The sequence below is a fragment of the Mesoplodon mirus genome, assembly GCF_964341445.2.
Source record: "Mesoplodon mirus genome assembly, chromosome: 16".
NCBI classification, from domain to species: domain Eukaryota; kingdom Metazoa; phylum Chordata; class Mammalia; order Artiodactyla; family Ziphiidae; genus Mesoplodon; species Mesoplodon mirus.
In genome coordinates this window covers 4,675,579-4,702,426 of record NC_138992.1, presented here as the reverse complement: position 1 = coordinate 4,702,426, position 26,848 = coordinate 4,675,579, and the positions used below count along the sequence as shown (strand labels likewise).

The 26,848-nt window shown below is 45.6% G+C and overlaps 1 protein-coding gene across 1 annotated transcript in view; it reads right to left on the bottom strand.

Moving 5' to 3' along the window:
- The window catches only part of FAM135B (family with sequence similarity 135 member B), a gene marked incomplete at both ends in the record, with an annotated part of 167,052 nt that overhangs the window by 74,702 nt on the left and 65,502 nt on the right, over positions 1-26,848 (bottom strand). The window contains 4 exons of the mRNA XM_082600938.1: positions 2,220-2,346; positions 5,574-5,747; positions 11,407-11,477; positions 19,058-19,197. Coding sequence (XP_082457064.1) covers positions 2,220-2,346; positions 5,574-5,747; positions 11,407-11,477; positions 19,058-19,197 — 512 coding nt within the window. The remainder of the gene's footprint in view (positions 1-2,219; positions 2,347-5,573; positions 5,748-11,406; positions 11,478-19,057; positions 19,198-26,848) is intronic.

Below are 26,848 nucleotides of genomic sequence, written 5' to 3'. Positions count from 1 at the left end.
CAACAGCCCCTGATGAGGAAGGGTCTGCGCTTGGCCTTGGGGATACAGAGGGAGCAGGAAGTCCCTGGCTTCCATCCCTCCCCATCCCATCCTGGAGCCCTGAAGCCATCCACGCGCACAAGGTAATAAGGAAATGCCCACCCCTGCTGGCTGGGTCTCTGCCTTCCTCTCCCTTGCTACTGTCCCCAGGTCCTTTGCCAATGCTCAGGACACTGGTTCCTAAGGCTCAGTGGTTGCCTGAGGTCCCGCATCTACAGGAATCCACCTGCACAGCAGTTCTCTTTGGCTCTAAAGCCTGTGTCCTCCTGAGCACAGAGCCCAGTCCTGCGTTCAGGTCCCCTGTCCTTCAGGAGGGTCTTGGCAATTTTCTTCTAAGCTCCTCTCTTGAGAACATGTGACACAGCCGCCAGGACAAGATGGAGACTTGACGGGGCAGCTTTTGAGGCCAGACTTCCTGGTTGGGCTCAGAGCTGGGAAAGGTGATGTCACAGGACAGCCAGCTGAGTGTAGGACCTGATGTGCTGGAACGTATGAGGACAGGGCTTGGCTGCACAGGGAGATGCAGCATCTCTTGGCTGGCTGAGTGGACAAATTTTCCCACTTATGACACGGGTTGTATGATGGTTAACCGTGTGTGTCAACCTGACTAGGACACAGGGTGCCCAGATATTTGGTTAAAAATCGTTCTGGGTGTGTCTGTGAGGCTGTTTCTGGATGAGATGAACCTTTGAAAGAGAAGAATGAGTACAGCAGATTGCCCTCCCCAGTGTGGGCGGGCAGCATGCAATCCGTCAAAGGCCTGAGTGGAACAAAATGGCTGCGTGAGAGAGGGCTTCTCTCTCTTCCTGTCTTTTTTTTTTTTTTTTTTTTTTTTTGCGGTACGCGGGCCTCTCACTGCCGTGGCCTCTCCCACCACGGAGCCCAGGCTCTGGACGCACAGGCCCAGCGGCCATGGCCCACGGGCCCAGCCGCTCCGCGGCATGTGGGATCCTCCCGGACCGGGGCACGAGCCCGCATCCCCTGCATCGGCAGGCGGACTCTCAACCACTGCGCCACCAGGGAAGCCCTCTCTTCCTGTCTTTGCACTGGGACATAGGTTTTCTCCTGCCTTAAAACTCAGACTCAGGGACTTCCCTGGTGGTCCAGTGGTTCAGAATCCGCCTTCCAATGCAGGGCACGCAGGTTGGATCTCTGGTCGGGGAACAAAGATCCCACATGCCACGGGGCAACTAAGCCCACGGGCCCCAACTAGAGAGCCTGTGTGCCGCAACGAGGATCCCGCATGCCACAACTAAGACCCAATGCAGCCAAAATAAACAAATAAATAAACGTTTAAAAACAAAAACAAACAAACTCAGAGTCAGATAGAGTTTACACCACTGTCTCTCCCAGGTCTCTAGGATGCAGATGTCACATCGTGGGACTTTTCATCCTCCATGATAGCATGAGACAATTTCTTATAATATAGAACGGAGATGCATAAATGTCTCGTATCTATCTATCTATCATCTCTTATTGATTCTACTTCTCTGGTGAGCCCAGACAAACACAATCTGGTTATTTCTGAGCAGGCCCCTGATAATAACAATTGTGTATTGGCTCAAACGAAATACAGAGTAATGCTGTAGATGCCTAAAGTCCTGTGCATCACAGAAGTGTAACAACAGGTGTTTCTTAGGAAGGACAGGGTATGCATATTTACTGAGCACCTACTGAGTACCAAGTACTGGTCTAAGCACTTTTTATCCATTACAGCAACGAATACGCATGTTACCCTGTGAGGTTATTAATTATTAGCAACCCCACTCTACAGGTGGGAAAACTGAGGCTCAGAGAAGTAAGCAAATGAAGGCTCGAGCCAGGATTTGAAATGAGCTCAATGCGAATGGGCTTTTGATGTTCCACACAGTCCGGGGAAGCCCCTCACAGCACATCCCATGACCTCCATGGAACCATATCCTTCGAGGTACCATATGGAAGAGGTGCCAGGTGAAGAGGCTACTCCCTGCATCAACCCTGGGGCCTGGCACTGGGAATATGTTTGATGAATGCAGCAGCCATCCAAAGAAGGGATGGATGCATCGATGAGAGGAAGGGATGCAGGGAGCAAAGAATCTCTACCTGGGACATTGGAAAGGAGCCGAAATCTCATAGAACAGACGCAGCCTGCAAAGTGAAGTTTGCAAGGCTTGGGGCCTCTGCCCCCAGGCAGACATTACCTCTGAGGAAGTCGGCTTGCAGTATCCAGCTCCAAAGACCAGGTTTTCCAGGGAAAGGCTAGACTGTTCTGGTCCCATATCTGGACCGCCTTTCCCAAGCCAGGAGCCTCTTCCTGGACGAGTAAAACTGAAAAGAAGAGAATAGAAAGAATTGCAAATTTATATAATTTTTTCTAAAAGGATGTGAAGAAAGTGTGGGGCCATTAATTCAGCCCCTTGATGCTGTTACTGGGGAGCCTGTGAGATAAGCCATTTCGAAGAAGTAGCTCACCCTCGAGGGGTGCTTGGGTGGGACTTTCTGATGCTGCCATGACAACTGGGTGCAACTGGCATGTGAGCCTGGGGGCCAAGGATGACACACATCCCACTATGTGTACAAAGAAACACCCCCTAAATGCCCACAACCTGCCTGCTGAGACTCACTGAGGCAGAAGTTACTTAACCACCCGGGCAGGTGGGTTGGGCTTCTGGCCAGAGGCCAAGGGGAGCCTCCACCTGACCTGGTCTGAGTCCTCCCCCTCTCCTTTCATTGGCATAACCCGGGCGAGATTCTTCAACCCCCGTCCCCTCCCTGAACCTCTGTTCTTCTGTGGAAGAGCATAAAACAATACCCACCTCCACGACCCACACAGGAGTCTCATAGGATCGTGGATGTCAAAGACCCTCACTGCATCGATGCTACTTAGAAATACTGTACCTGTTCCCAGACAAAAACACAGACCCTGCCCAGCTCTGCAAGTCATCACAAGATTGACTGGCAGAGTGTGTCTGCGATCGTCAATTTTAGGATCAGAGGAGATTAGAAAAGTCTATGTGAGCTGAATTCATCTTATTTGGGTTTATGATCATTTCTCTCTCCCTTAACCTTTTTGATTTTCACCAACTGATCTATCGGTAAAGTCTACTTAAACTCCTTTTCCCTTTCTTTCAGATCCCTTCTATTAAACACCCTAATGGTTAATTGTCATGTTGTATTGTGAACATTTTTTTATAAGCATGTCTAATTCCCCCAGGAAGAGTCAAAGTCTCCAATGGCCAAGAGGGTCTTGATAATACAAAGCCTCAGATGGCATTATCTCCATCCTAGGTGCTCAAGAAATATTTGTGGAAGGATTGAATTTACACCTTCCAGAGTAAGAGCTTGATGGGGAAATAAAGCTAACGCTATATTTTGGTTTAACTCATTTATTCAAATACTTATTGGGCTAATGCTATATGCCAGGCAGTGTGTGAGGTACTTGGGTGGCAAGATGGTTGAGGCATGGTCCTCAGTGTAAAGACATTTGGGTCTAGAGAGGGAGGCAGATTTAATATATACAATGCGGGTAAACTTAGGCCAGTGAGAACAGAAGGGAAGTTTACAAACCAAGATGGGTGAAAGGGATGAACAGCTAGAGATGATACTTAAGCAGAGTATATGTATCGCCAAGTGGTTAAGAGGCAGCCGGTAGAGCTGGGCTGCCAGGGTTGAAATCCCAGCAGCAGCATCTGTCAGCTCCGTGGGGAAAGCTTTAAACTTCCCAGTGCCTCTGTTTCCTCATAAGTCAGAAGAATTGATACCAGCACCTTAACAGTGGGGTTGTTTGAGGATTCCATGAGCTTAGCCACATACACCTTTAAGTACCATGTCTGGCAAATAGTAATGATTCAATAAATGCTAGAAGTTATTGTCAATAATACCACAAAATAATAAAATCTAATATAACCATTATATTTATATAGCTATTTTGAAAATACCACAAATACAATCAACTCTAGTAAAATCATTTCTCCCATTTGTTTAGAACTGAGACTTGAAGCAAGTCTACAGTTTAGCTAGAAAATGGGTAAAAGGAACATTGCAGGAGAAATGCAGAATATGTGTAAGAGCAGCAATGCTCACGGCACAATCAGGGGACCGACTGCAAATTAGTCACTAGAATAACTCGCTATTTGTCTTCCGTGTGGCCTTGAGTCGCTGAAGCTCTCCAGTGAAATCAAACTGTACCCATCTGAGAGTTAAACATTGAGAGTTAAACAGACCTCAGTCTGTTTCAGGGAAGGTGAAGGACCTTTTGCGGTTAAATTTTCATTTCACACCTGCTTCTTCCTGGCTGGATTTAACAGTTGCTGCTGAAACTGCTTTTCTGGAAAAACTGGAGCTTGCCCTACTTGACAGGTATTTCCCATAACCTTAAAGTGTTCCCAGCCACTGTGAACGAACTCATAGAAATGCTTCCTGCAAAATCCAGAGAACAGAAGGCAGGTCTATTTTTACCCCCATCCCTGGAGAAGCCTCATCTCTCATGGTGAATTTCTATCTGCACTGCTCTCCAGCAAGGTGGTTGCAGACAAACCTGTAAAGCACTGTTTCTGTCAGGAGGTTAAACTTTCTATGCAGAGTGTCGAAAATAGCCCCATTAGCAAGCAGAGCCCGGGATGGAGCTCAGCAAGCAGATGGGCACAGTGACTTGCAGAAGCACATCCTGGTCACATCGCCCGGCCAAGGTCTCATTTCCTACTCTTTGACCCCAGCAGGGGATCGGGACAGTGACCCCTACCCAACAGTGAGTGGGGACTGGAGTCTCCACCCCGTGCATTTCAACCCCCAGCACTGAAAAGGGACATTGGGAAAGTTCCCTTCCAGAAACTCCATGCTGCACGATTCCATCCCCGAATATCTCTTTGCCCACGTGTGCAACCCGTGCCCCCATGCATGTGGGAGGTTTGAAGTGGGCTGATGTCCACATCTGGTGATCCCGGGTGCTTGGAGGAAGACACCCGGGCACAGTACAATGTGCTCATTGTTGTCGGCTCTGATCCTCTGCTTAAGTCATTCATAGAACCTCAGTGCTTCGTGGGACCACGGAGATGCTCTGGGACAATTCACTGAAGGGCGAGCACGGGGCCACTCAGGTGGTCTTATCGCTGAACAAATAGTTACTGGAGGAAGGGGCAGACTCTCCTCGTGTGAGAGTCACTAAAACCGTTAATGGACGGGACCCATGAGTGTCCCTGGCTTAGGGATGCAGACTGTGTGTCTCAGGGATGTTAGGTGACTTTTCAAATAAGACAGGCTTAGAAAAAAGCCAGTTCAGGTGAAGGCAGCAGGTCTCACCCATTCAGCACCGAGGTTCCCTGCCGGTGTCCTCCTGACTCCAGAGGCTCCCACTCCAACATCCCTGCCCATCTCTCCCCTGCCCTGCAGTGAGGCTCAGAGCCTAAACCTGCAGCCTGGGGGAAGCTCCTCTGGCCTGAACTGATCTCTCCTGGTCAACTCTCAGCATCTCAGCCACACAGGAGACTCAAGCGTGACAAGAAACCCAAAGCGCGCCCCTCCGCCTCCCCATAACAGCAGGGCTCGTAACCTCGTACCTGATCAGGGGCTGCTGCAGGGCCACCAGGGCAGCGTGGATGGTCACCGAGATCACCGACAGGTGGAAATAGTCGAACATGACGGGGACCTGGTGATGCAGGCCTCTCCGGGGGTGGAAGTGCAAGCCCAGAGCACGGCTGCTGATGACGGGGACCCCGGCCATGTCCCTCAGCCTGGAAGGCAAGCGAGTGACTCACATGAGTGGTGGCAGGTTGTCCCTGCTGCCAGCCAGGTGGGTCCACGAGGCAACCTGACCCATGCACAAGCACTGTGCCTGCACCGGCTTACCCAATTCCCGCAAATACTCTGCTAGGTAGAAATTGTTTTCCCCGTGATGGGCAAATGAAGCAGCCGAGGCTCAGAGAGGGAAGAGAACTCATGGGACAGCACGCAGCTGCTATTCAGCAGAGCTGGGGCTCACACTCTGCTATGACCGACACGGAGCTCATCTGTCAGTGAAGGAGAGATGCCCAGACACTTTTCCAGGCTCAACGGGGAAGCCCTCCCAGACCCCCATTCCCTGCTTGCTCTTGTATTTCCCCCACAGATGCCCAGCACAGGACTTCCTTTGTCCCTCTGTGTTTTCTACTAGACTCCTACCTCTTAAGGGCAAGAACTGTAACGACTTCATTTTTGTATCCCTAACACCAAACTTAGAATCTGGCATATTGTAGAAGTTGGTCAAATATTTCCTTATTAAAAGGGATATGTGACTGAATGAATAAATGAATGACCCCCAAAGAATAATAAAGAGTCTGATCAATTTCATCAAGGACTCCCCTACCTTCTCTCTAGCGTTTTGTAATCGGTATGTGTCTGATTCCCAAGAGATAGACCAGCTGCTAAGCAAAGCCTAACAGAGTCTTTGGTTGTAAAAATGGGGCTGATCTTTCTCTAAATAAAAGCCATCCAGGGCTCATCTCCTTCTCTGCACACCAATCACTCAGGCTCTCTGGGCGTCTCTGAACCAGACCCCTTGGGAAACCTGGATGGAGCATCTTCTGTGCACAGAGCAGAGAGCTCGGAGGATGTCCAGATGAGAAGCTGCTTCTTCTTCCACAGATGAGGACAAGAGACACAGAGAGAAGACAGTGAGGGGAGCAAACTCCCAAGACCCCACCCAATGGGCTTTGCTTTCTGGAAATCCGTGTCGCTAAGAGCTTGGGTGCAAGTGAATGCCAGGTAAAAGAGCCGAATAAATCAGCGGAGCCCAGCGTGACCCCAAAGTAGCCCACAAATGATGACCTCCTCTCCTACCAGGAAGAAGCCTGATGGGGAGGGGCATTGAGTGTCCTCTGCTGAGTCTCAGGAAGTCATTAACATCCATAGTCACTATCATTCTGACAACTGTTTATTGCGGCCTTACTGTGAACTGAACATGGCGTTTTTTCCCTTAATGTGCACGACAATCATATGAGGTATTAACTGATGTAATTCCGTTTATCGATGAGGAGGTAAAGCCGACATGAGTTATAACTGATTTGTTCAAAGTCACAAGGCCAAACCTAAAAGCTAGGCCCAGGTCTGTCTGCCTCCACAGTCTGTTCTACACTACTGCACGTAATTACTTTGAATCCATTCAGACACAGGCTGCTGCAAATCACAGGACTATCCTTAGGGCTTGGACAACAGGGGGTGAAATACATGTCAGGGTAGCAAAGATGTCAAAAATGTTAACAAGAATTTAAGCCACTTTAATAGGAGTAAAGAATTCAGAATGAGGGAGATGATAGCTCTTTTGTGCCCTGAAATGAATAGAGCTAATTAATGGAGATAAAATACCAAACGTGAAATAGATAGCTAGTGGGAAGCAGCCGCATAGCACAGGGAGATCAGCTTGGTGCTCTGTGACCACCTAGAGGGGTGGGATAGGGAGGGTGGGAGAGAGGGAGACGCAAGAGGGAGGGTATATGGGAATATATGTATATGTATAGCTGATTCACTTTGTTATACAGCAGAAACTAACACACCATTGTAAAGCAATTATACTCCAATAAAGATGTTTAAAAAAAAACAACTCAGTTCTGGGGGAGGGGGTGGTCTTAATTTAGAAAAAAAAAAAAACATAGAGGTAAACTGGATAGCACTGAGAGGAAAATGCCTGGGTTCTTATAAAGGAAATAAACCAGCAAAAAAATCAAACAAACAGAAAATGCAAAACACAGAGAAAGAGCCCTGGTGTCCAACTGAAGGGGAAGAGATGACGTGTGTACCTGAACTGCGATCCAGACTGAGAATTTTTTTTTTTTTTTTTTTTTTTTTTTGCGGTACACGGGCCTCTCACTGCTGTGGCCTCTCCCGTTGTGGAGCACAGGCTCCGGACGTGCAGGCTCAGCGACCATGGCTCACGGGCCCAGCCGCTCCGCGGCATGTGGGATCTTCCCGGACCGGGGCACGAACCCGTGTCCCCTGCATCGGCAGGCGGACTCTCAACCACTGCGCCACCAGGGAAGTCCCCAGACTGAGAATTTTGATGCGTGGTTACAAGGACTGAACTTGAGGGCAACTGAAGGAAGGCACAAAGGATGACTTGTCCCTTGAAGTAAAGAGGAATTTCCTGATAAGCAGAAGTGTCCAGGGACAGAATGGGATATAATGGGGAGACGTGAGCTCCTGTCTCTGTGCAAGCACATGTTCATGGGTCTTTGCAGAGTAGCAGGTTCAAATGTGAGGTTAGACTAGAGCACTGTTTTTCACCCTCAGTGATATTGATATGGGGACTGAATAATGCTTTGCTGGGGAGCCAGGATGCAGTCCTGGGCATTGTGAGATGTTTAGCAGCATCCCTGGACTCTACTCACTAGAAGCCAGTAGCAGCCACCCACCCCCCGTGTCACAATTTAAAATGTCCCCAGAAATGGCCAGATTCCCCTGAGGGACAGAACTGTCCCACCCACGTTGAGAACCACTGGACGAGATGGACATCAAGAGCCCTTCTGCCCCTGACGTTAGATGCCACGCTTCTGTATTTTGATCCTGCTCAAGCCTAAATGGTTACAAAGAAGCTGACTGCCTGAGTCATGTTTCAAAGCCTAAGGTCTATCCCCAGGATGTGCTATAGATGTCTTGTCATCCTTAAACCCAATTTATGAAAATGAAAAAATATGGCATTTTCAATTCTTCCCCAGCCTCTGGCTTCCTGTTCCTGTTAGCTAACCGCATACTCCATGAAAACGCTCTGCTCTGATTATTGTTAAGTGCTTTGTACTACAGGGAGGAAGTGACACATGGAAACTGGCCCCACCTGCATCTAGGAAGCCACAAAGAGGAAGAAGACATTGATCCGTGCCCTTGGCCTGGCTTAGGTATTACCTCTCTTAATCTTCATAACAGACCTATGAAGTACAGAATCTATAATGATGCCCATTTTATAAATGAGGCTACTGAGATTTAGAAAAGTGCAGGGATGCACCCAGTCTCTCATAGTCAGTGAGCACAGAGCCTGTTGCTGAACTCCGTACACTTTCTTTGGGCCAATCTCCTATACACAGCCTCTCCATTAACTACTGTTTTGACAGTAAGAAGGTCACATTTATTGTGTCCACCATAACTTACCATTGAGGCTGCCTGGAGAGCTGGGTAGGGAATGACTTCCAGGCTGGGTTTGGGATCAATGGCAGGGTTCTGTGATCAAATGGAAATGTCTACCATGGTGCTATGGATGAATACCTCTGAATGAAGGGGCATAGGAAGATAGGGCAGGGGTTGTTAATAAAATTAATAAAATGAGTGAATGATAGAAACCCTAAATAGTTGAGAGGGACTATGAGAGCAATAGAGACGAGGACTTCATTTCTGAGTTTATAGCTTCGAAAGAAGGTCAGCCTCTTATGGGGCTTCTGAGTTCAGTACAGTGCTAGAATAATAAGTCCTGGAGATGGTGTGAGGAAGATGAGATTTCTCAAGCATCCACCATCCCACCAAGAGGTAAGCAGAAGTGATGAGAGAAGCAGGTGTCCAGAGGGGCTTGGGGTCCAGATAAAGACCCCAAGAGTGAGGGATCTGTGATGCTGAGCCCAGGCGCAATGGCAGGACCTTGGACAGATCCTCCGGCCAGCCCAGAGGTGAGGCGTGACCACCTACAGTACATACACATCAGCAGATGTCTATTCTCAAAGCACAGACACAATCAGGTTTCTGACATTTTAGTAGTGGTCCATATGTGGTTCAGATCCCCTCTGATTCAATGCCCCGTGTTATGAAAACTCCCATAACAATCAGACCCATCTCGGGGATGGGATAGTCCTTGGGAAGGGAGCCAAAGTGCTAACAGTGACTCTGAAATTTGAAGGGGTTGGGCAACCATTCCGCCCGCACTAGCCCCTTGGCCACCTGGTCTCCCATCCTCCACTGGAGAAGGCGAAGCATTTGCTGAAGAGGTTGTAGAGCTCAGAAGGGAGAATTAATTTCCCCAAAGTGGTCAGACTGTGCTGAGATTCTGCTAAAAGAACAGATGGAAAAGAAGGGCCTCCATTTTCACCTTCAGCTTCATGAGGGGAGTCTTCATGTGAGCGTGCTCTGTGCCCCCTGGGGGAACACAGGCCCTGGTGCCGGACTTATCCTGCAAAGGCCCTCAGGAGAGAAGCTGAGGGTGGCTGGATTGGCCAAAGAAGAGTCAGCAGCACTGGGGCGGGGGTCCCCACCAGTGTGAGATGAGGATGAAAGTGCTTGTGTCCATTTCCCAAGAGCCAGATGTGCATTCTTCGGAGGAGAATCTGCCAAAAGAGCTTCCTGCAAGGAGAGAATGACCCAACCATAGGAGGCATCATTCTATCAAAGAACAGCAGAGGCTGGGGGAGAGGGAGCCCGCCTAACGGGTACAGCTCCATGGAAGGCACAAGAACACCCCAAGAGCAGAGAAAGCGGTGAGTGAGCATCTACCACGTTAAGAGCCCTGCTTGCAACTGAACCCATCAGGTATGACTCCCTGCCCCACCTGCAATCTCCTCCCTCCTCCCTGTGCCTGGCCCTGCAAGACCCACACACCCCAGGGGGAAGACAGGAAGCTGTATCAAGCTGCTCAACATACCCAGCTGCTGCAGCGGGAGTTTCCTACCCCGAGAACGTCTGGAGCAGGGGTGCAGTGGAGCAAAGGCGCAGCGTCAGTGAAAAGAAGTTATAAATTGGATGAGAGTTTGGCGTTTTGGTAATACATTCGACTGGACTTTTTCATAGCTGAAAAAAAGGACTATCTATTCATGACATGAAAGAACAGCCTGCGACACGACTGTCCACCCCAGGGTAGGAGGAAGAGGCCACCGAACCAGCTTAAAGGGAGAAGTTATGAGAAGGAGGAGGGTTGCTTCCTGCTTATTGAATCCGATAAGCAGGAAGCTGATGGATTTTCAATGTACGTCAATGGATTTTCAATTTTCAGAAAGTTGAAACATCATAGCAGACATTCAGATGTCTGAATGAGGATCAGGATGGATCCTGATGAATCCATTCAGATGTCTGAATGAGGATCCCAGCCAGATCTCCTTTGAGTCAGAAGGGGGCCTTGAGATCTGCAGCCTCATATGGTCATTAGTCTAAAGAGTTAATTAATACTGCATCGCAAGTGTATGGAGGCGGGTTCGGATATAAGGTGCCAGTTCATAAAGCAGGAAGTCAGGAGTTCTCTGTGCCTGCAGCCTCTGAGCTACCTGCCTAAAATGCATGCAGCTCTAAGTGACCACATAGATATGCCTTGCCCTCGTTTCTGTAGCTGATCAAGAACCGGGTTTCTAAGGGATGTTCTGAGGTCATGGCCATCAGGATACCTCAGGGCTGGAAAAGTGTTGGGCAAAGGAAACTGTATTATCATGATTCAAGGATTCCAAGGACACTCACTGTTGTTCACTGTCTGTAAAGTGCAAATCCACCTTGAGTTGGAAATCGACTTCACTTAGTGCCTCTTCCACCTAGAAGAGAAACAAAGTTTAAGGACTGGTCCAAATGAAACATGTAGCCAGCCGGTTTCCCAAAGTTTAGAAGAAGGAGCTCACAGCAAAATTAACGTCATTTATGTGTAAAGCAGAATTTCCATGCATGTTCTGTGGAATTCTAGTTAAATGTGGTGCCTGTATTACGTGGACAGTAGAAGGAAGGGATTTACGTCAAATTTGGGGAAAAGCCGATTTGCAGGAAAAGAATGTTAAGTGAGTTTTCTAGATTGCAGGACTTTTGAGCACCTTATTTCCAGAACAGATTTGATCTGGAATCCTCTGAAGCAGTAGTGAAGTGTTCTGTGGCACGTGCTTTGGAAAGGTTGGAGCAGTGAATTTGCAGAGAGGAAACCCCACTTTTCTAGAGATGGGAAAACGTTGGAGGTGGTGTTACTGCTGGCACCTTCGAGGGGCTGACACTGTCCTTCAGGTTCCTAGAAGAGGAAGCTGATGCTCAGAAAAGTCAAGGCAGTTCCCAAGGCGTCTCAGCTTTACATGAAAGCGTATCCTTCACTTTTGTCTTGAGATCCATTACATCTAACCATTTATGCTTTCAGACACTTTAGCATTTCATGTCCTATCCATGACTGTTTCCATTCTTAGCTTTTTAAAAAAAATCAGTTTTCATTAATTAGTATCGGAATCTATTTGTTCTACCTGCCAGTTTCTCAGGTACATCTAAGAGATGGTAACCCACGCCTCTTCTTTTCCCAAACTTAACACCTCATCCCCACCTCCAGGACAGTCACTTGCTAATAAGTACCAAATCTAGCTGATGTCCCTACTCAGGAAACCCAGATAAGTACTGCACCCCTGTTACAGGGCGTAATCTCCTCCCCACAGCCACGCGGGATGGACCCCTTCTCCTCTGTGACCCACAAAACCCTGTTTTTTTCCTATCCCACCATTCAACACTTCCTATAAAATTGTCTCAGCTTTATAATTTTTGCGTTATAAGCCCATGAGACAAATATTAGCTGCAGACACCTTTTGTTTAGTCCTGATAGTATTTTTTACAATGTTTTGAACAAGTAGAAAACATCTAAAAATCAGGCAATTGCACATTTCCATTGCAGGTTTCCAGCTTCTGAAAAAACAATCCATGGATCTGGCCATGCTGGGCTGGCATTCAGAAGCTCCATTTGGATCGGGCTCAGGGGACTCTCTGACAAAATCCATCTGACTGTGGCTAAATCCCCCCAGGCCATTTTCTTACCCAGTATCCCCTGTAATCCGGTATCGTTAAGGGAGAGACTAGTCTTAATCCGTTCTGGATCCCCAGCTCCAGGGACAAGGTCCGGCCCACGGAAAGTATTTGTGTGTCTTAAAGGATAAATAAAGCTCTTCTCCACCCCCCACCCCTTGGTTTTTGTTTCTTTGCAAGAATATCCTCATTCTGTAGGGATGGAAATCTCTTACCCAAAGGCCTCTTTGGAAACATGTTCCTGGTGAAGCATAGCTCAGGCAGAGACATATGGATGGAATTTATCTTTAGCTCCCCAGGGTTTTAAAATTTGTTTAAAAAAATTTTTTTAAGCATTTAAAAGTTAACATTTTGCTCAATCCAAGCGCTATGAATAACTTCCTCTCCTAGCTTTGTTTTGCATAATCACTCACCCCGCTTCATACACACAACCCAAGCAACACAGCCTCTTGTCACCAGTTCCTGGGAAATGAGACTGGCAGAGCAAGTCCTCCTAACCACCTCCAAGCATGCATTTGCCTACTTAACAAAAATTCGCTGTAAGCTCCAGTTTTAAACTTGCTGCAATTTTTTTAGAACAAGGAGAGAAATCCAGGCCCAAGATCAGCTGTGGCTAGATGGAGCCTGGCTATGACTTCACTGATGTCTCAATAAATCTTTAATTGCAAGATGCCCCAGAATGCAGTCACTGGTTTCTCTAACCACTCATTTTTCTTCATTGGCTGTTGGCTACGTGCCCCTTCCTCCAAACACATACATTCACACATGCACGCCCACACACGCATACACTCACGCACGCATGCCCTTCCATTGCCCTACCTTATTTTCGTTAAAAGGATTGCTTCCTTTCAAGGGCGATTTTTTAAAATTGGAGTATAGTTGATTTACAGTGTTGTGTTCATTTCTGCTGTACAGAAAAGTGATTCAGTTATACATACATATATACATTCTTTTTTCATATTCTTTTCCATCATGGTTTATCACAGGTTATGGAATAGAGCTCCCTGTGCTCTACAGTAGAACCTTGTTGTTTATCCATCCTATATATAATAGCTTACATCAGCTAACCTCAACCTCCCAGGTAGATGACTTTTTTAGCATCGGGCATCAGTTTCACATAGTAGTGGAAATAAGAACAGCAGCTAGGATTTACAGAAGAGTTACTATGTAGCAGGTACTACACAGGACAGCTACCACGGTCATATACTATCTTATTTAATGTGGATGAAACTGTGAATTAAGACATATTGGCCTCACTTATAAATGAAGAAATTGAGACTTGCTGTAGGAAAGACACTGCCAAGGCCTAACTAGTTAGTGGCTCCAAAGCCCAGATTCAGTCAAGGCTTCCTCACTTCTTCAGCCTTTCCCAGGGTCTCATCTGTGCTGTGGGTTGTACAGTCTCACGCTAGCTGATTTCAACTCTGCTCATAACAGCAGTAACCCTTGTATCTTCTCCCCCTTTATGAACTTCTCTCCTGAGCTGCATCATAGCTGGGGAGATAAGAAAGCAGCTTTGGAAGTCAAGCTACACGGGTACAAAGCTTGGCTCTCCATTTATTAAGTATCTGTGTGACCTTGGGCCAATCAACCTCTCTAGGTTTGTTTTTTCATCTGTAAAATGGGGGTGAAATGATTACACTTACCCCTTAGATCACTGCTATTGTGTGACTATGTAAGAAAATGCACATAAAGGGCTTAACACACTGTGTGAACAAAGGCCATTCTCAACAAATATTAGTTATTATCGTTATTTCCAACTTACTATGGGCCTGACCACCTAAAGGACTCCTTCGTCCACTAACTCCACCCCCAGGCCTGCATACTGGTCACAAACACAGGCTTTGTGGTCAGACTGCCTGGGCTAGGTCTGGGCTGGGCTTAAGAATGTGCATTTTAAAAAAGTACTGCCAGGGGACTAGGACATGGTGCATCTAGGGATCATACGTTGAGAAATGCTTTTCTTTTTGGAGCCCATAAAAATGCAACCATCCCACTCCTTGGCATATATCTGGAGAAAACTCTTATTCGAAAAGATACATGCACCCCAATGTTCATAGCAGCACTATTCACAATAGCCAAGACATGAAAGCAATCTAAATGTCCATCGACAGGTGAATGGATAAAGATGTGGTATGTATATATATATATATATATATATATATATATATATATATATATATATATATATATATAGTGGAATGTTACTCAGCCATAAAAAAGAATGAAATATTGCCATTTGCAGCAACATGAATGCACCTAGGGATTATCATACTAAGTGAAGTTAGTCAGACAGAGAAAGACAAATACCATAAGATATCACTTATATGTGGAATCTAAAATATGACTCAAGTGAATTTATTTATAAAACAGAAACAGACTCACAGACATAGAAAACAAACTTATGGTTACCAAAAGGGAAGGGGGTGGAGGAGGGATAAACTGAGAGTCTGGGATTAGCAGATGCAAACTACTATATATAAAATAGATAAACAACAAGGTCCTACTGTATAGTCCAGGGAACTATATTCAATCTCCTGTAATAAATCATAATGGTAAGGAGTATGAAAAGGAATACATATATATAACTGAATCACTTTGCTGTACACCAGAAATTAACACAACATTGTAAATCAATTACACTTCAATTAAAAAATGCAACCTTGGGCTTCCCTGGTGGCGCAGTGGTTGAGAGTCCGCCTGCCGATGCAGGGGACACGGGTTCGTGCCCCGGTCAGGGAAGATCCCACCTGCCGCGGAGCGGCTGGGCCCATGAGCCATGGCCTGTGCTCCCCAACGGGAGAGGCCACAACAGTGAGAGGCCCGTGTACCAAAAAAAAAAAAATGCAACCTTGTCCACAAAGATTATTTTATGTAACATGTTCCTCTTCCTCTTCAGGACATTAAGCATCTCGTTGCTAATAACTGTATCTTCTCTGCCTTGTCTGCTGGGAAGCTCAGCACTGCATGTGTGGGCCAACATCTGCAAAGGTCCAGAACTATGCTTGCGCATTTTGGTCTGTTACATTTAACTCAGGCTGTAGTTCCCTTTTGTGTTTTTCCTCTTCTTTGGCTCACTCTATTGCTATTTTTTCCCTTTTACTATTCTGTGTATTTTGTCAGCCTTCCCAAATCTTCTGGGGGGGTGTTACACAAAGTGTATATAAATAATATACCTATCCTACTCCACACTCCCGGATTCTTTGCAACTTTTATGAAAACATTTGTGCCTTAAGCTGTGATTGGTTCTGTCCATGGTTATCTCTTACAGTTACTTGGGCACTAACTGTGTGGACTGAATCTTCTCCACGTCTGCACTTCCCATAGCACAGGAAACGGTACGCTTGATGTGTTGGCATCGTATACACCTACCACTCACGTTGATGGCTACGTACATGCAAGACCATGAACTCTGGCCAACTGGCTATACGGTGCTTTGGCTGCCATAAACAGACATTCACTAGAGCTAATGCATGCATTCCAGAGATACAGCTTTTATGAACTTATCCAATTAACTTTAATTGTCACTGATTTGGATGTAATGATTAATGATAATGTTGTTTGCTGCCATATGGATTACCCCCAACACAATAATAAATTATTAGCTTGTAGAGATAAGCGATTTTATATGCAGAAGTAAACAATATGTACCATATGAACAAAGTCTTGTACAAAATATGTACAAGACTACAACCCATGCTGGCAAACACACTCCCTGTTCAACCTCTGAACTATGGCTTGTTGCAAACTTGCGTGATGCTAAACTTGAGTGCTGGGAAACATTAACCTTGAAAAGCTTTAAACTGTTAGGGGCAGGAAGAAGAGTCTGATGGAATTAAGATGGAATAATGACCAAGAGACCTGAGTAATGTCCAAACCCAGCCTCCAGTCACAACCATTCTGCCCAGGAAGGTCTTTGAGATCAACGTGCCAAAGGACAACAGCCCATGAGAAATCAAGTGACTTTCTCTTAGTAGAATTCGGGGAAGCTGAGCTTGTGCATGAAGCCCAACTGGGAGTCCCTTAACCCTCAAAACCAGCTCCAGTATCTTTTCCTAAACTACCTGTGTCCACCAGAGTCCAGTAAAGGAGTAGATGATGCACTCAGTTCATTAAAAAGAGTTGATTTACGAAGGTGTGGGGGAACTTAGGGAAAGCAACCAATGATGATGGCTGGGTACCTCGGGGTTAGTCCCTGCAGGACTCCTCAGCACCTCCTCATTCCCACCTCACAGCCTTTGTCCTAGCTGTGCCCTCCTCCCAGGATGCCTGGCCCCTGCTCAGCATGTGGCCTCAGCTCAGTGTTGGCTGCTCAGGGAGCTCTCCTGTCTGTCACTTCCCCTCCAGGAAGTAATCGCCATCTCGTGTGAAGGTTGTGTTGAAGCTGAGCTCTTGGAAATCTGAGTATCTATCAGGAGGCAGCATGAAGTCTCGCAGAGTGCGCCTGCCATGAGTTCTCTTCCACTTTGGGCCCAGCTGTAGTTTCACAAGACCTCCAACAGGGGTGAAAATTCCTACTCTTATTATCTGTGTGAGTGTATCTCATGGATGAGTGAGCTGAGCGAGAAGCAGTGGGAAGGCTCAGCAATAGAATATACAGGATGTATTTATTTGATTGCATGGTGATGTATTGATCTCATGTTAAAACATAAGCTCTCAGACACCAGGCGTATTTTCTTGTTCATGATTTTTATCTCTAGCCCACAGTAGGTGCTCAACAGATCTTTGATGAATGCATGGATTCATAAATGAAGAATCAGTGACAGCTTTTCACATGGAGCCACACAGGGGAACTCGTCACTACCTCAAGCACAAAAGATGTGGACAAAAAGCCATGGGAGGGACTTCCCTGGTGGTCCAGTGGTTAAGACTCCGTGCTCCCAATGGAGGGGGCCTGTTCGATCCCTGGTCAGGGAACTAGATCTCGCATGCCGCAACTAAAAGATCCTGCATGCCGCAACTAAAGATCCCGTGCGCAGCAACAAAGATCCCGGATGCTGCACCTAAGACCTGGCTCAGCCAAATAAATAAATAAATATATATTTTTTAAAAAGTCAACTGAATATAAAACTTAAAAAAATGCCATAGGACATGAGAGGAGTATTAGAAGGCCAGTAGAAGTCGTTATGCGTGCTATAACGCCTGTAGGGGATGCCCGTAGGCGACATGTCTCTGATTAGGCTCTCCTAAAGTAGGAGTATACTTCCACATCTTTAAAGATACTCTAGCAGGGAATGGCCAGCTGGAATGCGGTAAAGGGGATTCGAGGTGGGGCTGGGAGAGTGAGAAAACAGTTGAGACTTCAGATTTTCTTTTGAAACATCTGACTTTTTTTAAAGGTACAAGTGATTTTTTTAATTTTTTGAATGTTTTTGGAGTATAGTTGATTTACAATGTTGTGTTAGTTTCAGGTGTACAGCAAAGTGAATCAGTTATACATATACATATAGCCACTCTTTTTTAGATTCTCTTCCCATATAGGTCATTACAGGGTATTGAGTAGAGTTCCCTGTGCTATACAGTAGGTCCTTGTTAGTTACCTATTTAATATATAGTGGTGTGGATATGTCCATCCCAATCTCCCAATTTATCCCTCCCTCCCCTTTCCCCCCAGTAACCATAAATTTTGAAACATCTGATGTTACTATCAGGTTACTATCAGATGTTAATCTCATAAACAGGAAATGTTCAGTCAACTTTCTCCAAGGCCTCTGGGCCTTGACTCATGCTGCTCCCCCATGTACAGGATGCCCTTTTTCTTTCTTAGTGTGATGAACTCTTAGTCCCAGCATCTCAAAGCCAGCTCCTTTGTGAAGCCGTTGATGTCCTCCCACAGAGCTCATCTCCAACCTTGGTGCCCCTTGTTCTTCTGCACATGCAGCTGGCACAGTGCATTTCAGCTACCAGTGCCTGTCTGTATATCTGTTTATCTGATGGAGCATCCATCCTTTGAGGGATCGGCCCTGCTGCCTTCTTCAGCTTTGTCCATCATCTGAGGGCCCGCCCCAAGCCCTGCACAAAGCAGATGCTCAGCAAACACCTGCTGATTGACCTGCTGACGGAGGCCCAGAAAGATGAGCAAATGGGCGAAGGAGGAATGAGTGAGACAGTCAGCAAGTTAGTCAGTGGGACCCGCTTGGAACATGAAACCAGCAAGTATATGAACGGAAGCATGAGTACAAAAAGGAATAAATCAGGAGGTGCAGGAACGCTCTGAAATCCCCAGTCCCAATCTGTCAGATTTCAGAGCAAATGTACAACGTCTCCTTCACGTCCCATTCTCCTAGCACTGGATACAAAAGGCACAGGAGGGAACAGCCATTCGTGGCTGGTGGAAGATTCCGGGACTTACCCTTTCACCATCTAAGAGCAAATGAGCTCGGAAGATCACGGCATCGTTGATGGGCACCTCTTCGTTCCTGTATAAGATCTGAAAGACTCGGCTGTGCACAGTGCTCTCGTGGACACAGGCTGAGTGCAGGCTGCCGCTGTCTGCAAAACAAGAACCAGTAGCAGCTCATGACTCCCGTCCTGGCCTGGATCTGCGGCCTCCTTGGGGGTCAGTCCAGCTCAAGGAAAACAATGGCCCCAAACTGCATTCCAATTCCCAAAGACCAAAAGCCACAGATGAATGTGATTCCATCACACAAGATTTATGGTCACTGAATCGGGCTGGCATCTCAGAAAGAACCTTCTTCAGTCCTTTATAAGTCATAGGATCTCGGCTAAATCACTTGCCGTGCAGTGGGCAGTGTCCCTTGGCTGGAGATTAGTACCCGCTAAATTCTTTACCTGCTCACATAACCCCTCCTTCATAAAGCCTTCCATAATCCCCCTCTCCTGAAAATAATGAGAAAAGCAGAGAGATAAAAACAGAAATTGGTCTTCTACAAGGATATCCTAGCGTCCACAGAATCTCTCTCTCCTGAAAGTGTTGTGTGCACAGCACATAGGATATGAAGGATGCTCTGTTTTAGATCAATGTGCTAATTCTAATTACATTAGATATCCAGTTTTCTAAGGAACTTGCTCAATCCTATGTCTTCCAGTGCATTCTAAATGTACCTTAATCCCTAAACATTGTCTCAAAGTTAAGTTGAATTTCAAGAAGATAAACCTACTCAAGGAGGTTAAGAGATCTTCCTGCATCCACTGACCAGGGTTACTATGAAGAGAAAATGGGTGAATTCTTCCAAATCACTTAACACACAAACTGCAGAGTTGGAAAAATATGGAAATCTTCTAAAATAAATAATGGTACTATTTATATAATATAAAGCAAAGATAACTCATTCATAATAATGGCCAAGTGGTATTTCACAGTTTCCAAAGTGCTTTTCAAATGTGTTTCTTTCCTTAATCCTCACAGAAAATTGCTAGGGTAAGTTTTCACCACAGATGAAGAGACCAAGCCTCAAAGAAGAGGAGGGAGGTGTCATGACAGTCGCTATAGGAGGAGGCGTTGTGTGGATTCATCCTCACATCTACCTACTTAACAACTGAGAAAAGACATCTTGGGTGAATGAATAAAATGCACCCATTTCCTAGCAAAAGACAGGTATGCTATACAGCTCTACTGAAAAATGGAAATAGTGTGATTGCAAAGGGAAGCAAGAAAATTTGTAAAAAGCCCAACCAGAAAAGGAAAACGGCTTGAGTGCCTAATGCAGTGTCCCCAGCTGGCTGGAACAGTCCCTTGGAAACAGGGACAAAGGGTTACTGTCACCTCCCCATGCACAGTGACACTTAACACCTGCATTGTAGCTTCAGAGTAGGGAAAAAGAAATGTAAAATCCCAGGTCGTTTCCAAGGCTGCGTAGATGTTCATGCTCCAATTTGCACTTCATCGTGAAGGAGATAAAATTTCTGGCCTGACACAGCCCTATTTAGACCTGTTGGATTCAAACTGATGTGGCTTTTCAACAGAAGTGATCCTTGCGTGCAAATGTCCTTCTGTTTTTATTTGCTGCACCAGCCCTTTTTCTATCACTGTCAAGGCCTGGTTGATCTATAAGCCAGACCGACAATGTGGCAGAGGATGGATGGGGTAAATACTCTGAAGGTCAGAGCAACACTGAGCCGTCTAGGACCTGGAGGGACAGCCAGCAAAACAGTTCAATCACTTGCCTTCTTGGGCAAGTGACATCACTCCTTGTAACAGCGGCTTTCCATGTGAAAAACAGGCATCTCCACACACTGACCTTCTGGGATCAGCGTAGACAGAAGAGGAAAAGATAAATCAAGATCTGAAGATCAAGCATGTCCTAGGCATGCAAAATGCGGTAGGATGACTTTTTCATTGTGTTTCAAGAAAGGTCGTAGCACTTTCTGTTGAATACATTTCCACCGGCTACATACCTATGGGAGATGGAGCTCCTCTGATTTTGAGCAGATTGACAAACTAGATCACAGGACTCAGCAGTATTTACAGAAGATCGTGGCATCCCAAGGTGCCTCATTAAGCCCAGGATAAGGCATTTCTGATGCCCTGTGAGACTTTCTGTGGCATTTTCTCATCACTAGTAAGTAGGGCACAAAACAGGTGCCTCCTTGCAAAGGAAGGTTCACTGATCACAAGACACCCTCTGGGGTTGTGGGCATCACTGGGACAGTGCCTGCCTGCTTTGTTCCCACTGGGATCCTCCCTTCTTCAACAATGACAGCCCACACTTGGACACCTTGCTCATTATCCTGGCTCTCTTCCTGACATGCTGAAGGAAAGCTTCCTTTCTTCCCCTCAGCAAGGCCACTTCCTGAACTTTCTATGACTGGCTCATTTGCAGGACCTTCCTTGGCAGACAGAGGGTGCTCGTTCACACCTTGTTCTCCTCACCCTCTTATGCACCAGGTTCCGGGCACCTAGAGGTGAGGGCAGTGCCTGCTCTCTCTACTCTGAAAGAACTTGCTCATACCTTGGGAGGCTGCCGCTTCCTAGCAGTGGGGTAAAAAGCCATTTTTCTCTTTAGACTGTTTTGTTGTCTTTGTTGTTGAAATCACAAACTCATCTTTTTTTTTTTTTTATCCCTTTCTAACTTTTCATTGGTGAAAAGAACATGTCTCGGTATATCCCAAGTGTTATTTCAAATATTCTGACACTTTTTTTTCCCTTAATGTTATTGGAGTATGGTTGATTTACAATGTTGTGTTAGCTTCAGGTGTACAGCAAAGGGATTCAGTCATATATATATACATACATTCCTTCTTTTTCAGATTATTTTCCCATATAGTCTATTATAGAACATTGAGTTCCCTGTGCTATACTGTAGGTTCCCACTGGTTATCCACTCTATATATAGTAGTGTGTGTAAATTAATCCCAAGCTCCTAATTTATCCCCCCTCTTTGTTTCCCCTTTGGTAACCATAAGTTACTGAAATCTGTGAGTCTGTTTCTGTTTTGTCAATAAGTTCATTTATATCATTTTTAATTAGATTCCACATATGAGTGATATTATATATTTGTGTTCCCTTGTCTGACTTACTTCACTATTTACAATAGCCAAGTCACAGAAACAACCTAAATGTCCACTGACAGAGGAATGGATAAAGAAGATGTGTGGTATATATATATATATATATATATATATATATATATATATATATATATAATGAAATATTACTCAGCCATTAAAAAAGAATGAAACGGTGCTATTTACAGCAACATGGATAAACCTCAAGATTATCTTTAGACTGTTTTTACTTATTGTTTGGAGACCAGACCAGGGGTCCAATGAGAAGGTGTTGCTTAGTCTTCCTAAATATCTGTCTTCTTTTGTATGTGTCAGGGTTGATACCATGGATGAGTATCTGAAAGGAGGGTTAGAACCTTGAGGGAAAACAAGTCTGATGGAAAGAAGGTGGGAGGGGCAAGAGAAGGGGATAGAAGGAAGAGGAGGGGAGTAGAAGACAGGGAGCAGAGAGATGAGAGAGAGGACCTCTTCAACGGCTCCCACTGTCCCAACAGTTTAATCTGGAGCTGCCAACCAGAAAGCAAGAGTAAAAATCTTTTAGGTTCTGCTGTTTCTTTCCCCCTAAAAGAGTGATACCGATACTTTGCATATCTTATGTGCCTCTAAATGCTTACAACTCAAGTTACCTTCCCTCTGCTGAGAGCCCCCTCCAGCCCCAGGGGGCTCTGTGAGCACAGATTACAAAGCACAGGTGCTGCTTATCTGACATGGACCCTCTACCCCAGAGTCCAAGCCAGGGAGCTCTCATGGGCATTGACTTGTAGACTGAATCTCACTCCCACTCTGGGAACATGGTCATGGCTCTGCCAGTACAAAGGAGCTCCCCAGAGAATCAGGTTTGTGCTAAGCAGTCAAAACTCTGGGGGGCCCCTTCCAGCCCTCCAGGCCTGAGGACAGCTGGGTGAGGTCTGGGCTATTTGAAAACAAAGATTCTAAGAAGCTATCACAGCATTTCTTCGAACCCAGGCCACATTCATATGGGAGAAACTTCCAAAACATTAGAGTTCATGGAAGTTGAAAAAGCCAAGTCAGATTATGAGCAACTCAAGGTCAGAACCTTGGAGTTTATATGGTTTAGAACAGGATCTCCTCAGCAAAGCAAAAATAGGGGTCCTAGACTTGCCCCACTACTTTCTTGCTATGTGGCCTTGGGCAGGACAGTAAATAGGAGCTTAAGTGAAGCAAGAGTCACGCCCAGCTTATTTTACGTGATGAATGTCAGACTCAGATGAGATGAGAACTAAAGAGCTGTATGTATAACTGTGAAATTCTCAAAACCCAAGCAGATTTCCTGGTAAGACGAAGATGATAATGATGATGACTCTTTACACTAGATAACTGTCTGGCTATTTCTAGGAAGAGGAAGGACAGAAAGTCACCTTGAAGCCAAGGTTTATTGTTTCTAACTGTTTCAAAGAGTAGGCAGAAGACAAAAGCCACCTGAAGCAGGTGTTCACTGCTTTTCCAGAGAATGAGCAGAATGACCTTCAGTATCACATAAGCTTTGTCAGATTGGTAAGGCCACTGCACACTCACTGCCAGGGCAGAGAGGTGTGGCATGGCCTTCTGTGATTCCATCAAGGCGGCTACCTTTCCTGGAGACCCTATCACAGGAGTACAAGTGGAACAGTCTGCTTCGAGAGAGGAGGAAATTCTGGGAGCAAAGAGACCAAGATCTCGATGACTTTTTCTGGAGTTTGGAAGTTGAGGAGGTCTGTTACACTGGGACAGACTTCTCCTGATGTAGGAGGTATTAACACACTGTGTGGATCAGGCATGGAAAACTTGTTCCTGGAAGTAGAAGGACTTTGAAGAAAGCTGGGGCCTGAAATGATGACTCTGGATGTTGCCCACGGGCAAGGGGTTTGTAAGCAGAAGGCTGGTTTTGTTACATGGTGACCTGAAAAGCTCTGTGGACCCATCTATCCTGGCACAAAGGCTGTGCTTTGTAGAGCAATGGCATTGGGGTTCCGAGGCTTGTGCCCACGAGGTCTGTAGGGATGCTTGTAGAAGCAAGTTCACCATTGAGAGGATGAGCCTTCTCAGAACTCTAGAGAATCACCTTTAACAGAGCACCAGCATGGCCACGAGAAGCCCAGAGCAAGAGACCAAGAAACCTAGTTTTCTCCTAGCCTGGCATTCAGAAAAGGACCCTGGTCCACTGTGGAATCTCAGAGCTTCTTGGACAATATGAGACGGGAGAGGCACGCTGGCACGTCTGCCAACAGGGCATTTAGAGACACAAGCCCGTTTGTGGAATATCCAAAGAGTTGTGAACATACTGGCACCTTCAATTTTTGAAGTGCATCAGATGGATGATACATCAATAAAGGGCTGCATTTTAGTTGTCATTTTTATTGCCATTTGAAAGAAAGCAAATGTTTTTCTTACTTGCTACTTGACCCTTCTGTACATGGAATACTGAATATTTTGTTTTAGTGCCCATAGAGATGAGTGTAAGCCTTAACCATATCTCCAGATTAATATGTTTCTATGGGTTTTGCTATAAAATATATTAATTAATTCATTAAATTCTTATGAATCACCTACTAGGCATCAAGTCATAGGCAAAAAACAAAAAAACAAAAAAAAACAGATTCAGTAATCAACAATCATAGGGTTCCTTCATAGAGAACAGACCTGTGGTTGCTAAGGGGGAGGGGGAGTGGGGAAGGGATGGAGTGGGGGTTTGCGACTGGCAGATGCAAACTATTGTATATAGAATGGATAAACAACAAGATGGCTAAACAATAAGGTCCTACTGTATGGCACAGGGAACTATATTCAGTACCCTGTGATAAACCATCATGGAAAAGAATACGAAAAAGAATGTATGTATGTATGTATGTATATATAGATACACACACACACACACACATAAACTGAATCACTTTGCTGTACAGCAGAAATTAATACAACATTGTAAATCAACTATACTTCAATAAAACAAAGTAAATGAAAACAAAACAAAACAAAACAAAAACAATCATAGGGTTCCTTGTGGGGTGTTCCTGTCTGGAACATCTATCCATGGAGTAGGGATGAGTAGTCCCTTAATTGTTCACCTCCACAGACTTCTCCTTGTCTGAATGAATTTCTCAGCTTTCCAGATACATTGCATTATTTAAAACATCTTATATAGGCTACTTTAACAGTTTTGATTGAGGGAGCAAATTATGTACAACAGACTGGGTTTGGGCACAGATGTTGTTACTTCTAACTCTATGGCTTGAAAAAGTCACTTCTCTGTAAGATGCAACATACTAGAAACCGTTTTGCTCATTTCACGTTGCTCTACAAAAGTTAGCCTGAGATTGGTTGGTCTGAGTTCCAGGCACTTTATATTCCTTATCTCACTTGACCTTGGGTATGAAAGTCTTCATTCCCCTCATGAGGGAACTCAGGATCATTGGGTTAAGTTACATCCTCAGCAGCAAATGTGTCAATAGTAGATGGTAGAATGGTGACTCCAAATCACGTGCTTCTTTTCATTCTTTCATCTCTGAGTTTGTTTACTCATTTATTATTTAACTCAACGACCCCACAGACAATGTTAGACGTAATACCAGTCACTGGTGATGGTACAGCAACAATAAGGGCTAGCCTGCGATGTTCAGTGTAATACTTCCCAACGTTTTTCTCTCCTCACTGCACTCACGTTACTCCATCACTTCTGTTTCACGGGAAAAGAACTGAAGTCCTAGCATCGTGGAGCAGCAGGCCTTGTGTGTTATACTCAGATATGCACTGAATAATCAATTAATTAGTTATTAATGAAGGCAGGGATACAAAGGGATGATTTTTGGAAGGTTCCCTATGTTGGGGGAAGCTCCAGTTCCCAGGACGTCTGACTCCTATCTTAGTCTGCAAGAAAACTCGAGTTACAAAGCAGAGACCGTGGCCTGGCAGAAATTCATACTTGCAGAAGGAGGGCAACTAAACCAAAGAATACAGGGAAGAAAAAAATACCCTTTAAATTCCTGAAAATGAACAAGGGCTGCTGATGTAATTTAGCCGTGAGCATCCTCCCATCCACACTGAGTGGCCTTAATTACTTAATTATAAACCCTTTTCACCTATTAGAATGAGCCCAGTCAGGCTAGCACTTGATAACACTTTATTAGCCAATAATGTGCACTGCTATGTAATTTCTAAAGTAAAAGGCCAGAGGGCCGCCTCTAACACACTCCAGTCGCCCAAGACTTCCCCTGTTGGGCTTGCTTCCGATCGGTCCTAACCCCTGTGCAGTCTCAGGTGTTTCCATTTGTGTTCTAATTACAGAGTCCAGTCCATGGCCTTGCCCCTCATGCTTTTGTAACGACAAGAAATGGATTGGAGTTCAAAGACATGGATTTCCTCAGGGCTCTGCCATTTGTACACCACGCACCTGTGAACAAGGAACTTACCTGGTCTGCACCTCGGTTTCTGCCCCTGTGACCTGGGGATGGGAGTTCAAGGGTTGGGAGGGTTGAATGAGATGACCTAGGAGTGTACCAGGCACAGAGTCTAACATTTAACAGGTGGTCTCGGAGAAATGGCAGTGAATATACTGCTGGATGGAGAGGAGCGTGCAGCTGATGTGACGATGAAACGTTATCCACAGTGGAATTCTAGCAGCTGCTAGCAGAACTCTCGAGGGAGGTGGAAAGGGAATCCTCAATTGTTTCTTGATCCT